This window comes from Clytia hemisphaerica, unplaced genomic scaffold, assembly GCF_902728285.1.
Source record: "Clytia hemisphaerica strain Z4C2 unplaced genomic scaffold, Clytia hemisphaerica genome assembly, whole genome shotgun sequence".
Classification (NCBI taxonomy): domain Eukaryota; kingdom Metazoa; phylum Cnidaria; class Hydrozoa; order Leptothecata; family Clytiidae; genus Clytia; species Clytia hemisphaerica.
In genome coordinates, this window is record NW_027103262.1 from 1,128,121 (window position 1) to 1,142,654 (window position 14,534).

The 14,534-nt window shown below is 37.2% G+C and overlaps 1 protein-coding gene across 1 annotated transcript in view; it reads left to right on the top strand.

Moving 5' to 3' along the window:
• LOC136800255 (Fanconi anemia group D2 protein-like) overlaps positions 1 to 14,534 on the top strand; it is a 39,239-nt gene that overhangs the window by 8,301 nt on the left and 16,404 nt on the right. Inside the window, exons 16-23 of the mRNA XM_067056879.1 lie at positions 654 to 785; positions 2,888 to 3,056; positions 6,556 to 6,683; positions 7,222 to 7,344; positions 7,835 to 7,908; positions 10,985 to 11,104; positions 12,030 to 12,145; positions 12,578 to 12,693. Of these exons, the coding sequence (XP_066912980.1) occupies positions 654 to 785; positions 2,888 to 3,056; positions 6,556 to 6,683; positions 7,222 to 7,344; positions 7,835 to 7,908; positions 10,985 to 11,104; positions 12,030 to 12,145; positions 12,578 to 12,693 (978 nt within the window). The remainder of the gene's footprint in view (positions 1 to 653; positions 786 to 2,887; positions 3,057 to 6,555; positions 6,684 to 7,221; positions 7,345 to 7,834; positions 7,909 to 10,984; positions 11,105 to 12,029; positions 12,146 to 12,577; positions 12,694 to 14,534) is intronic.

The following is a 14,534-nucleotide window of genomic DNA, read 5'->3' on the forward strand; positions in this document are numbered from 1 at the left end:
TGTGAAAATGGTCATTATACCACTTTTCTACAAGAAGTTCATTTTTTTTCTTCTTCATTTTTTCATTTTCATTTTTCTTTTTTTTCCAATTTTTTTACTTGATAATATTCCACTCACAATTATCTTTCTAAAAAGCACAGAACTGCTATCTAATTCGAATTCTATCAAAAGTTACATCCTCTTTTGTCTCCGCTGCAAATTATTTTGAGACAGACTTTAGATAGAGTTTTAGTCATATGATAAAATGTAATGCAGTGTGAAGTTTGATGGATTTTTTTGGAAGAAAATCTCAAGAGAGCTAACCCCTCAAATTTACCATTTTGATAACAACAGCATTTCTTTTAACAAAATATCTTTTTTTTGGAAATTCTTTTTTCGAAAATATAGCCAATAAAAGTTGTGGGTTCGTAAGCTAAGATGGGTGTTACTTTTTCTAATATCGACATTCTTCGAGGTAAGTTTTTGAATTCGCCAAAAATTGACGTTAGAAAGAAATAACTATTTGTTCAACATTGTACGAGCCAATAAGTTACACAGGCTTCATTTTCACAGTTTTGAGGAAAAAAAGTTATCAGAAAATTCAACCTTAATTATGGGAGCTCTGTTCGGTGAAAAGCATCTTTTGAATTAACAATATTTATGTATATCACTAGGAAGTAGTAGCGGCACTTGTGACACACATTGGGAGTGGATATGGACTGGAGATTGATGCTGCTTTCAGTGTTGCCATGGTATTAGCTGAAGAAGTTACTAGCAAAATGGCTCCTTTTACTATTTTCTTCAAGGTATGATTTAAAGATATTTTTTTTTTATGATATGGAAAAGAAGCGTGCTTTTTACATGTTTGTTCATAAGCATTGCGCTTATAAGCATATCTAGGCTAAGATATGGCAAAAACTTAATTAATTAAATTTTTTGATTACCTTGAGCCTAATAAAAATGTATTTTTCCTGACGTTGGCTGTTTTCAGCTGGGATTTTACGGATTTACGGATTTTTCTAAAATTTTTCTTGGAATATAAACATCCTTATAAGTATTTTTCATCCTTGTCAAGCCATCGACCTCAGCATCTCCTAGACTTTCTTCGAATTTTTGTATGCCTATAAAAAGCATGTACGCTAACAAACACAGGAAAAAATAATCAAATACCAAGGTTCGGGAAATATATGAATACACATGTGGAAAATGCTATATTTACCTAACTGATCACTAACTAGGGATCGTGCTAACTGTCCCTAGGTTGGGATTCGGGATATCACTAACACATTATCCGGATGTAGATTAATAATAAACATGATCTGGATGTTTGTTTTAACTAACTGGTGAAATTGAAATTTCACCATCAAGAAAATGCTATTCCCGAATTTTCAAAATAAAGGTCAGTTTGTGTTTCTGCTGAAAACATCATTCACGAATTAAATCCTGATTTATAGAAAGCTGGTAAAATAATTAAATGTATTCGATCATTCTGTGAGCATTGGTTCGATAGCTCTCATTCGTTCTGACATGTACTTGCGCTACTTTGAGAATCCCGGCACTTTTGTCACAACACTGGAGCTGCACTAGAGAGCCAACTTAATGACCTCAAACCCGTCTCACCGATCCACTGAGCCCTTGTGACGAAAGTCCATTGCGAACGAATGAGGCCGCCCTGGCGGGACGCCTCACCTTTAGCGTTGTGTTACACACTGATCGAATACACCCTTATAATGGTTTGCTTTACATACGACTCGAACACTTTTGAGTGAAAAATCACTTGTGGTTTTTTCTCACGCATGCGTAATACAAGTTAGGTAAATCAATTTTCCCTAACCTGAAAATAATTTTCCCGAACTTAGGCTCTAATTTATGTCTTATTTGAAGGTTTGAAAAATAAGTTCTGATTTAATTAATTGTTTTAAGGATACACTCAAATTATAGAGTTCGGGAAATCGAATTTCCCAATCTGGGAAATTTTATTTCCCTAATTCGAGAAATCACATTTCCCGATCCAGAGAAAGAATAGAATAAAGCAAGCAAGGTCACAATTCGTGATATTTCCTTTCCCTAAACTAAATTACCAAATTACTAAACTTGTGAATTTGTGTTTTCGGATAGGTTTCCATTTCCGATGTAATCTATTTTTCACGATGTGATTTCTAATTTTACCTGTTTTTTTATGAATTAGATTACCAAACTTGTGAATTTGTATTTTCGGATAGGTTTCTTTTTTCATTTAAGAAAGAATTTTAGCGGTTGGTGTTATTTTGTTTCCCTACCTTGGTCACAACTTTTACCTATTTCAAAAATTTTAAGTTTATGATTTAGGTTTTGCCATAGAGGATTTTATTGATCCCAAATATGCCAAACAGATTTGGGAAATTATTTCCAGAATGGTAAAAACAAATACCCAATGCTCCAAAGAATCCCAAGTTAACATTCCCTAATCCTAAAAGAAATGGGTTAAAATTCCCAATCTGTTTTTCAATTTTCACTAGTTTGGGATTTAAAGATTTTTTCCTGTGAAAGCAGATTGAACAAAAGTATCTCTCAAAATTTGCGCGGCTTAGTTTTTTTTTTTAAATGTTATGTAAGCAAACAGAAGCAAATGGTAAGAGATAATTTTAAATGATGTCTTTTAAATTAGTCTCGATTTCCAGACCATTATTCTTATTACGCAAAATAAGGGCAATTCTGCTACAAAGTAAAAAATAGAGTCGTCTTCCAACACAACATCTTTAAACACCACTGGCCTTTTTCAACATGCGTTATTTCAATAATATAGTTTTCAAGTACAGAGTTTCCAAGGATTGGCCCTTTAAAGGGTAAAAAAAACTTTGAGAGGAAAAAGAAATTCCAATATTTTCAGATAAGCGCTTATTGAAATAATATTAATTTCTTTTTATAGGGGTTATTAGATTATTTGGTCAATCTGAACATCTCACAGATTCGAACGTTATTCAATATTATTAGCAAGCTGGTTGTCCAGGGAACCAATGGTAACAATAATAATATGCCTGGTCAATTTATCAATGATGATTTGTACATGGTCATACGCAAACAACTGTCAAGTAAAGGTAATGGGCTATTATTCTAGAAAAAAAATCGCGAGAAGCTCTGGGAAAGGTGAACTCCGTGATTTTTTTTAATTTTTAAGGATCCCTTGGATTTCTTTTTCTCATTTTTTGGACCATCCTGGATTTTCGACCTCGTTTTACTGGCCACCCTGGATTTTCGACCTCGGAAAATTTAACAAGTGACTACAACAGAAATTTTGAATCGGGCCTTACTTGTAATGATCTTAAAAAGAACTACTTAAATGAATCGGACTTCTCATATAATACGAAGTTTGTCCAGTTTAATAGTTTACTACTACTGTGAGCGGTTCAAGGAATATGATATCTCTGGCAATGCATAAAGGGATCTGATAAGTTCTTACAAAGCTAGGATGAAGTGAAAAGGGAGTGTGAGGCAAAAAAAAAAAGTAGTCTTGTTTCCGGAAATGTGGGTGACGAAAAAAAAAACTGACCCGGGCGGCCGCGAAATTTAAACAAAAAGCATTGTTAGAACAAACAACGAACAAAAATAAAAGAGAAAGGGGAAATCATTTATATTAACGATTGACGTCACAAATATTATACATTATCGGCGATCCACTTTGCTATAAAAGTGCCCTGCGCTCCTTTCCAACACAAAAAGTGCATAACATAATGTCAGACTCATACGGCGGTTGTAAACAAAGATGGCGGATAATAAATGTAAACAATGAAAATGAAAGTGATACTAAATCTTGCGATGGCTGTCAACGTTAAACGTTATATATTTCCAGACAAATAGATTTGCTTTGCTTTGAAACACTTTTCATTACTTGCTGTGGATTTTGGGGAATGACGGAAGCTAGAGGTAACCAACCCTCTTGGGACTGCCCCGTTATCTGAAGTGATCCAGCCCAAGATTTGAAATGCAAGCGCTACCACCACAAACCAACACACAAGTGGTTGTCGTCAATGAATTGAAAACGTGTGATCGATGCGACAAAAAGTATAAAGGTAATGCTGGACTGAAGAATCATCAAAGATTCTGTAAAGCAAAACCAAAAACAGCTCCAGCACCGCCTCCTCTCGTCGAAACTCCAGACTGACCATCAATAGCAGAAAATGACAGCCAACAATCAGATCAATCAATGCCATCTAACATTCAAAATGAGATCCCATTGTATACACGGGAAGACTACGACAACACCCATGTGGTAAGAAGTATTGAATACATATATGAGAAGATTGTGTATTGGAGGAGAAATTTATTTATGCTGCCATTCGGTAAAGTTGGGAAGAGCTACATTGAACAAAATAACTATCTCCTCAACGAATGGTTACACGACTCTCCTTTAGCAAGTGTATCATTCAAAATGATAATGGTTATGCCTCAGTTACTTCTTCAAAAGCCTTCACCAAAATCCGAAGCGAAAGATCATAGTGCTCACCTAAAAAGAAGGCTGGAGCTTTGGATGAAAGGAGAGTTCCATCGACTGCTAGAGGAAAGTACAGCAATTCAACAGAACTTAAAAAGTTCGAGCAAACCAAAAACGATCGCGGAAACCTCGAAACGCTTCCTGAAAGTAATGCAGATAGGCAACATTAATGGAGCCATAAAAATCCTGACAAATAACATGGAGAACGGCATCCTTCCCACCAATGAAAAGACTCTCCAGACTCCAGAAAACGCATTGCTGACCGACGAGGAAAAGCCAGTCCATCCGATCAAATTCGAAATGATTGACGAGGAGATGGTGAGAAAAGCTGTATCGACAACGAAAGGTGGTGCCGGTCCATCGGGGCTGGATGCAAATATGACTGGTGCAGAATTTTAACATCGAACTGTTATGGCACCAGCTCTTCTGATCATGTAAAACACTAGCCCTAGTGATAAAAAGGCTATGCACCGAAAAAGTGAACTCCTTATCAATCGAAGCACTTTTGGCATCTAGACTTATACCACTGTGGACAAAAACCCTGGACTTCGCCCCATCGGAGTTGGAGAAATCCTCAGACGAATAGCCGGAAAAGTCGTCACTGCTGCTCTTCGTCAAGAAATCATCTCATCAGTCGGCTGTCTTCAAACTTGCGCAGGGCTAGAAGCAGGGTGTGAGTCAACTATCCATGCCATGCGAACCAAATTCGATCAAGAAGAATCAGAGGCCATCCTGTTGGTCGATGCGAGCAATGCTTTAAATGCTATTAACCGAAAAGCGTTTCTTCACAATGTTGGTATCTTATGTCCACCTCTCGCCATATTTGCTCGTAACTGTTATGCAGAGAACCTGCGGCTATTCGTCATCGGTGGAGTAGAGATACTCGAAGGAGGGTACAACGCAAGGAGACCCAGTCGCCATGGCGATATATGCTCTCGCAATAATACCCCTGATCTTCATGCTAGTCAATGCGAGCATAACAAAAAACCATGCTACTGTATCAGCCGGTTTTGCAGACGACCTGACTGCAGCTGGAAAAATCGATGAGCTTTTGTTTTGGTGGAAGCAATTATGTTCACTTGGTCCCGATTTTGGCTATCATCCTGAGGCAACAAAGTCATGGCTTATCACCAAGCAACGATTTGAAACTACTGCTAGAAGTACCTTCAGAGATAGCAAAGCAAAGTAACCGTTGAAGGAAAAAGACATCTCGGAGCAACGATTGGCTCGGAGGGCTACAAAAAGTCCTTCGTCCGGGAGAAAGTCAAGGAACTAATTGACCAATTAAAAATCTTGTCAAAAATTGCCCAGATCGAACCGCAGGCAGCATACACTTGTTTTACGGCAGGCTTCAAACACAAGCTAACATACCTGATGCGTACGATTCCCAACATCGTAGATGAGCTAGCGGATTTCGATTTTGTTTTGGACAACGAGTTCATACCTGCCATAACAGATGGTATTCATTGTCCCCCCATCGAGCGGCAGCTGATTTCACTCCCAACAAAAATGGGAGGTCTTGCTATCCCTATCTACACCGAGCTGTCCGACCAAGGATTTGAAAACTCGATCAAAGTCACTCGAAGTCTCTCAAATGCTATCCTTCAACGAAAGCATTTTCTTCACGAATACAACGAAGGCCACGGCGTCAAAAGAGAAATCCGTTCCGAAAAATCCAAGAGACAAGAAGCCAGACGCAAAACCATCATCGAACAACTTCCTATCCACCAGCGAAAGGCCGTTGAAATAAGTTCCGAAAAAGGCGCTTCTATCTGGTTGACGATGCTACCTCTTCTTGTACAATATGGAAATATTCCACTCGTTCCGGATTTTTTCCGTATATTTTCCTCACCTAAAGGCTCGGAAAATATTGTACGAAAAAATCTCGGAACTCGTAAAATATTTCTCATATATTGTACTCGCAACTGTCCGATAACTATTACATACTAATATTTTTTAAGAACGTTCGATTTAAAATTTATTTTTTGCGGCCGGGTGACTTTCAAAAATAAGTTTTACTATTTTTTTGGCCTGATCTCTCTACACTGTAGCGATTAAGATTTGGAATAGGCTGATAAATATAATTCCATTTTTTTATCCAAAAGATTTCAAGTTCAAACGAATAGGAGTGATCGGTGGGATGGCATTGTTGAAAAACATCACGCGAAAGAATTCAAACTCAGTGTTTCTTGGTGATAATGGAAACGATTTACCAGATGACGTGGTTGATCAGGTATTTTAAATATTGCACTGTATAGCTCTTCAATTTGAATATTTTGCGAAATTGTTTCGGATATCTTACTTTGGTGTCCTACTGGCCCAAAGTGCTCGAGAAAGCGCACATTTCTAAAATATTTTGAGACGGGAAACATGGCAAGATGGAGAGCCTAGGTACTGCATTGGCTGAACATAGATTTATGATGCCCGAAGGGCTAGATGTCGTGCTTTTGCTGAAAAGTGTGCCGAGGTTAGGTAGGAAATCCTACCTAGGTCACGTGACATTACAATAGAATTTCAGCGGTTGACCAATAAGAAGTTTCGCGGGTTTTCGAAAACAATAGCAGCATTATTTTCTGCAATATTCACTTTTTTTTTGCTTTGAAGAGCTTAAAGCACGACATTTAGCCCTTCGGGTTTTACAGAAATATATGTGGCTGAAGTCTTTGACTGGTATGTCCCGGCAAAGTATTGAACGCAGACTCTATGATGGTCGTTTCAAACAAACCTTTGCAAGGTCGTGCAAACACGTTTTTTTCATTGATATTATTCAGGTGATCGACCTATTGAAAGTGATGATGGAGAGTGTTGTATCAAACGTTCAAGCCACTGCATTATTTTATGATGAACTTGCTCTCATGTTACTTCAAATGGAACATACTAACGACAAATTACTAGTAAGAACTTAAGGCCGGTCTTCACTTGCGCGCGCTGCGATTGTACTTTTTCGAGCAAAGCTTCCACGCTATTGGTCAAAGGGAAATGAAACAATTCCATTGGCGCGATCTGACGTAACGGTCTAAAAATTGAAGTGTAGTCATTTTTTTTTCAAGCGCGCGCTACATTTTTATGACGTTATCTTTTTTCCAAGCAAAAAAGATTGAAACTAAAAAGTGCGACCGCAGCGCGCGCAAGTAGAGACCAGCCTTTACACATTCTTTTATAAGAATATCCAAATGTTTGAAGCTGTCGGATTAAAATTGGCTTAACAATGTTAGACATATAACATATTAAACATCAAAAGTTTCAAGTGAATAAGTTACCATGTCATCAAGGTCCAACAGTATGGAATCGACCAATGTTAGGACTAAACTGGCCTTTAAACTGAATTTTTTTCTATCTAGAGTTCAGTAGCTCTATTTAACTGCCACAGTTTTTTTCATTTAGGAGTGGATTACAGACAAAGTGGTTTCAGATTTTCAACAAGACTTTTTGACCGATGCTGATGATTTCAAATCAAGGTTCCAATTACCTTTGTTTAGTTTTTAGTTCTGTTAATAATAAAACAAGTCGAAAACGTTTTTGACTCTGAACACGACTAGACCCTGCTGGTCTAGTTTCGATCCAGACTTTCGTAAAATGGGTCTTCCAAAGGTCGAGTCCTATTAATGGAAAATGTGACTCTGAGAGAGGTCCTTCAAAGAATAAGATCTCCTCCAATTTTACCTTCAATATCTCGCATTACTTAGACGTACAACATAGACATAATTATATGGTTTTTATCCGTTTTCTTTTTCATTGAGAAATTTCTGGAAGGTAAAACGTGTTAAAACGACTTAAACTGGTAGAGATGCGGCTTAAAAATTGCCTATTTTACAAAAAGTAAATGACACCCTTTGACGAGGATATCATTTATGACCATATTTTAGATTTTGTTTGATTTATCAGGTTTCTTCCCCTTTTATCATCATCTTCGTAATTGAAACTAGAAAAATTTTCAATATTCTGTCATTAAATTAAATGACCCTTTGGATATTTAGTTTATTGCCCCCGCAGGAGCGCAGCGACGAGGAGGCACTCATAGCTTCACGCATAGATATTGGACTGGAATCTCGAATCTTTGCGTTTTTGTGTGTTTGTTTGTAATTTGATTTCCGGCCAATTAAGTGTTCCGCAAAAATATGGCGGTAAATTATACAGCGGTAAATGTTATACACATTTTCATATTACGTTATATGCTATTACCATTATTATATATTACATTTCATTAGTTTTGATTTAGCATTGAAAAGCTGAAGCGAGTGTTATAAATGCTAATTATAGAAAAAGTATATAATTACACCATAACACGAGTTACAATATTACTTTTGCAAATCAAAACAAACAAAATGGCAGACTGGTTATGACGATGAGCTGATTCTTTCGTCTTTGACTGGAAAAAGTGTTTTGTATGGCTAATTTTGTTTCTTGTCTTTAAAACTGAATAAATACTGTAATTTAGTCAGAAGTTCATTTCAGCAATGATTTAAATTCTTTTTCTGGAATCTTTAAAGAAATTTGCTCAAGTTTTTTAATGTACGTACATTTGATATTTTTTTTCAAACTGTAATTTATCTTTGTATGTTATTTTATTAATAACTACCTTCATTGTTTATAGATCTTCTTGAGCTTTAAAGACCATTATATGGTCTCAACTCAGGAATGTCTTTCTTAACTTGGTAAAACAAGATACCGGCAAAGTACAAAAAAGTAGAATGTATGCATATGAAAACAAACTTTTTTTTGTTCTTCAAAATAGATTTACATCACTAACTTAGAGTGTTTTCACTGTTTGTTCAGTGTGGTAAATCTAATTGGAAAACCTGAAAAAAGTTTGTATAGGCGCACATTCAACTTTTTCAGTTGTGATAGCCTACGTAATAACTTGCGCTCCAGTAGTTTGGTGAAATAGCTCCAATTCTGGCTTTCCAAGTTAGGAGGGACCTTCCCGAAGGCATTTAACGGTGGTTAGACTAGGCACACAGACAGTCATACAGAAACACCATGAAGTGAAAGTATATAGCTATAAACTCAAAAAGTCTAGCTTCCTGAAGGCAAGTCTCTTCATTGTCTGCGCTGCGATCATCTTAATGGATTCAATCCTTTCAGCTTGGAGAAAAGATTGCATCATGAAAAAGTACTATGCACTTTAAAAAAACTAGGCGCATTAAAAGCTTTATAAGTGCATGACATGACCTTTCAGTGGGGGCATTTAGTGAAAGCTATGACTAGTAATATTGGTGGAATGACCACTAATAAATCACATGCAAAATGTTCCTGGGAAAGACTAGTGCAATTTAGAAATTATTTACGTTATAGTGGTCCCTCCGGTTTTCGGTCGTCGTTGCAAATTTCTTTTCCGTAGACGGGCGGAAATATCTTTAATGGTCGGAAATATCATAGCGTAATGGTCGGAAATATCTTTTGATGGTCGGAAATATCCAAAAGTCTGAAAATTTAAAAATTTAATGGTCGGAAATATCTTTTGATGGTCGAAAATAACCAAAACTCTAAAAATTTGCTTCATCAGCAAAAAAATGTAAACAAAGATGGTAGCAAAGGTGGTGTGGTGTGGCCAACTTGTTGTGTGTGCCAGACAAGAGTAGTTTTTTATTTTAAGTTTTTGGGACACTATCTGAGAACTGTTCTGTTTCTTAGCTCTTTATACAGTATTTTACACAAGACGTAGACAGCTTTTTAGGGAGAGAAAGTGGTATTGACCTTTTTATTCAAACACGACTCTTCTTTCTTTCTTGTCTTTTTTATATCCTTTCCTCCTCTAGCCCCCACTGCTCTCAAATCACTCTAAAGCTAGTCACAACCCTACCTGGACACCCTCCCATTCTAGACCTTACCCCGGGGGGGGGGGGGGGCACTCGATCTGAAAACGATCATACGTTCGGCGGAAAATTTGGCTTCCAAAATCGAACCCTTACAGTGCATCCAGCTGGCAGTGCATGCAGAGAAAATTTGGCACAAAAAATGACCCTTAGAGTGGGGGCTAGAGGAGGAAAGGATATAAAAAAGACAAGAAAGAACAAAGAGTCGTGTTTGAATAAAAAGGTAAATACCACTTTCTCTCCCTAAAAAGTTTGTCTGGCCCACAAGTTGGCCACACAACACCACCTTTGATGGTAGATGGTAGCATCCTTGTTTACATTTTTTTCCTGATGAAGCATTTTTAAAAGCGCTGGATATTTTCCACCATTAAATTTTCAAATTTTTAGAGTTTTGTATATTTCCGACCATCGAAAGATATTTCCGACCATCAAAAGATATTTCCGACCATCAAAAGATATTTCCTACCATTAAATTTTCAAATTTTCAGAGTTTTGGATATTTCCGACCATCAAAAGATATTTCCGACCATTACGCTATGATATTTCCGACCATTAAAGATATTTCCGCCCGTCTACGGAAAAAAAATTTGCGTCGTCGTTGGTTTTTGATCGCACGTCATGGCTTCTACAAAACGATTTCGAATGTTTATTCTAGTTTTGCATTTGAATGGCTTCTTTTTAAAAAGTCTTTCTCAAATTAAATTATTCTTTCTTATAGAATCGGTGATGGGCAGTGTGGTTTACAATACGATCTGGACGCTCCAGAAGAAGGGGGAATCTGCGTCAACATTTTCCCTGTATTGACAAAAGAAACAGATCCTAACTTACCCTCGTCAAGGTGAGTGAATCATCAACAGTGATGGTCAAAGCTTTACATGGTTATGCAGTAATCTCTCTCTTATTCGAACTTCTATAATTCGAATCTCTCTATAATCCGAACTAATTTCCAGTCCTTTTCAAAGAGAAAGTCTTTTGAAAAACTTTCTATAATTAGATTCGAGAAGATTATAGATTATAGAAGTAAGATAGGAGAAAATAGCGGAACTCTGCACTTGGGGTTAAAAAACCGTCTGTACTTGCACCTGAAAACCTCAAGTTTTGCACCTGAACTCGACATTTTTCGAGTTGTGCACTTGAGATCTCGAGCAAACGTTCAACACTCTGCAAACTGGCCTTTTGGGCATTCTCCTTTCACTAGCCTGTACCAGACGGATACGTTCTTTTACCCTTCATTGCTGATAAACAAAGTGAAAAATAAGTCTTCAGGCTACTACAGATTGACTTTTGACGTGCTTACATGACTATAAAGAGTAGCAAATCTTTCATTTCAAATGGAAATATTTTTTACCGAAAAGGGACTACTATTTTAGTTCTATTTAGAAAAACACTTGAGGTCACAAAAGTCCAGGAGATAAATTATTAGGACTTCCAGTTTGACTAAGTTGTGTAACTTCCACCTGAAAAAGAAAGCGCTCGATTAACGCAAGGATCGCCTCTACAAATTCGAACATTTTCTTCCATAATAGCGGAAATTACGTAATATAAAACAAAACACGAAATATCATTTGTAGAGGTTTTTCAGTTTGACTACGTTTTGACTACTAGGTTTGTTATGTAGCTTGCGCCATTACCGATTTGTTAAAAGAACTGCCTCTACAGATTCGAAGGTTTTTCCATAATGGTTGGATTATGTAATGTTATGCAATGTTAGGCTATTTACCTGTAAACCTTTTTAAATGAGATAATTGTAACCTGGGTTTTAGCACAATTACGGGAAGACAAAGCAAACTATTGATCTTACCCGCCATCTTTCGTTTGGTTGCTACGTGCGAGGTCAAGCAAAATGAGGGAAGTTTGGAAGGAATCGACGCTCTTTTAGGTTAGTAGTTTAATCCAAATTTTAGTCTGAAAATGAACCATTCAGCCCTAAAAACCTTAAAACTCCCCGTGAAAACAATCAAACAAGACTGTCCTGGACTGTTTAAAAGTCCTAGATTCCTGGGCAATCAACGTATATTACGTCACGTTTTTCGTTTTGTTATAAACTCTGTGCATTGTCTGGTTGATAAAAGAATTCCCGTTCGGAGACCTTCTGCGATGAAGTATGATTCATAAATATCAACAATTCTCTCGTCGGTCTCCCCTCTCTCACCCGCACTCCATCGAAGCGGTCGGTTTGAACAAACCAGAAATAACAAAGACAACAGACCCTCTACGACAATGAATTTTGAAATTAGCCGTAGATATAGATTATGTGTGCATATTACGTTTAATATCTACTCTACAGTAAATCTGCCGTTTTTCTTCAAAGGTTGTCCACTGGTGCTTGCAGAAGACCGTATCTTCAACAAATGGCAGACATTCTCCGATCACGAGTTGACCACGCATGCGCTCGCTTTGTTCCACGCAATCAATTGGATGCGAGAAGTAAGTGGCTGATTTGTTGTAATTAAGAAAGAGTTGTGTTTTTTTATTACTCTTGTCTCCCGAATAGACGTCCCCCCCCGCTAATTGTTAATCGAAAAAAAATCCATCCCCCCGCCCTTATTAAGACCCCCCTGTAATTAAATTCGAGTAATTCAATATTTTATTACAGTGTAGAAAGACCTTAAACTTGTGAAAATTTTCCTCTCCGTTAGTATTGGTTCTTATTTTACATTTTTATTTGTTAAAGTTGCTTTTTTGTTGTTGAAATTGATATCCATTGAAAAATTTATGTCTTCAAATTACCCCCCCCCCCCGCTTATTAGAATTTAGAAAATTTTCCTACCACCCCCCCTGTCTATTCGGGAGAAAAGAGTAAGCTCTAGTTTAGACGGCCCACTTTTCGCCCTGACTATTCTAATTGTGAATTAAAGAGGGCATAAAGTGGGCTGTCTAAAGCCAATGCATTACCCTCTTTTGACGTCAATGCAATGTCTTCTTTCAATCTTTTCCAAGCAAAGATTTTAACTGCCAACTTTGTGCCCACTTTCTGCCTACTCTAACAATTAGAATAGGCAGGGCAGAAAGTCGGCCGTCTAAACTAGAGATAATAGTTCTTCCTCTTTTATCACTAATTTTGAAATTGTCTAGCATGGCTTGGTAGCAGGTTTTAGGTGCCCCCTAAGAATTCAGTTGACCCCTAAGACTTAGGTAACCCCTGGTTGCCAAATATTTTAGGTGACCTCTAAACCAATGACAGGTCAAATCCTTTTCAAACAATCAAACAAATACAACAGTTAGTTTTGCTTATTGCTAAATAGAATAAATGCCCTAAGAAATAAGAGATAAGCTAAGTACTGAAGGTTCAAGTCACGGTGCAAATCCCTTGCCAGACAGATTTTTTATCTAAGTAAATGCATCAGGATTAAAGAATTTTTACAGATCAGTGTAGTAGGAAGCATTTTCATATTAAGGGGGCTGAAATTTAGTGACACTAGCTCTAGATTGCTTGAAAATGCACTCAAAACATGCACTTATAAGACAATTATGACAAATTAAAAAAGAAAAACTTTGCATTTTGCAAAATAACCATTTTTGAAAAATCATTGGTACCCAAGTTCCTACGGCACTGCAGATAATATATTAGATACCAAATTGTCAGTTTCTGAGCATTATTGCTTAGATTTAAATATAAGATGAGAAAGTGCCAACCTATGGTCTGGTAGGCTGCTTATAATTCAATCACCAAACATAGAATCTAGCCCCAGGTCCATCTGAAAAAATTTAGGTGACCCCTAACATGGTTAGTCCCCCCTAGCCACAGGCTAAAATCAGGTACCAATTGCTGCTCGACCTTTTAGCCCCCCCCCCTCAGGCCAGGGGGGTTCCAGCCATGTCTAGGATCAGGTTTTTTAGAGGGAAAAAGAATTTTTTTGCAAAATTTGACATTCTGATTCTTTTGAGCAGCGCTGAATATACTATACTGAATATACTAAACATATAAATAACCTCTTAGTTGGTAACACTTTTAAATTAAAAGGTTACAACTGTTTTAACGGTGTACGGAAAATTCCCCTCTTGTGAATCCCCCCTACTCTGTACCAGAGTGTATCTCACGTTTATCGCTTCGTAGTACACTCTGTGCGCATTGCCTGTTTGATAAAAAAAATCCTGTATGGACCCCTCTGCGATGAAGTATGATTTATAAATAATAACACTTTCTATCTTCGTCTCCCCTCTCTCACCAACACTCCATTGCAGCGGTCGGTTTGAAAAATCTCAAATGGGAAAAGACAATGACAACAGACCATCTACGGAAATGAATTTTGAAATTAGCTGTAGAT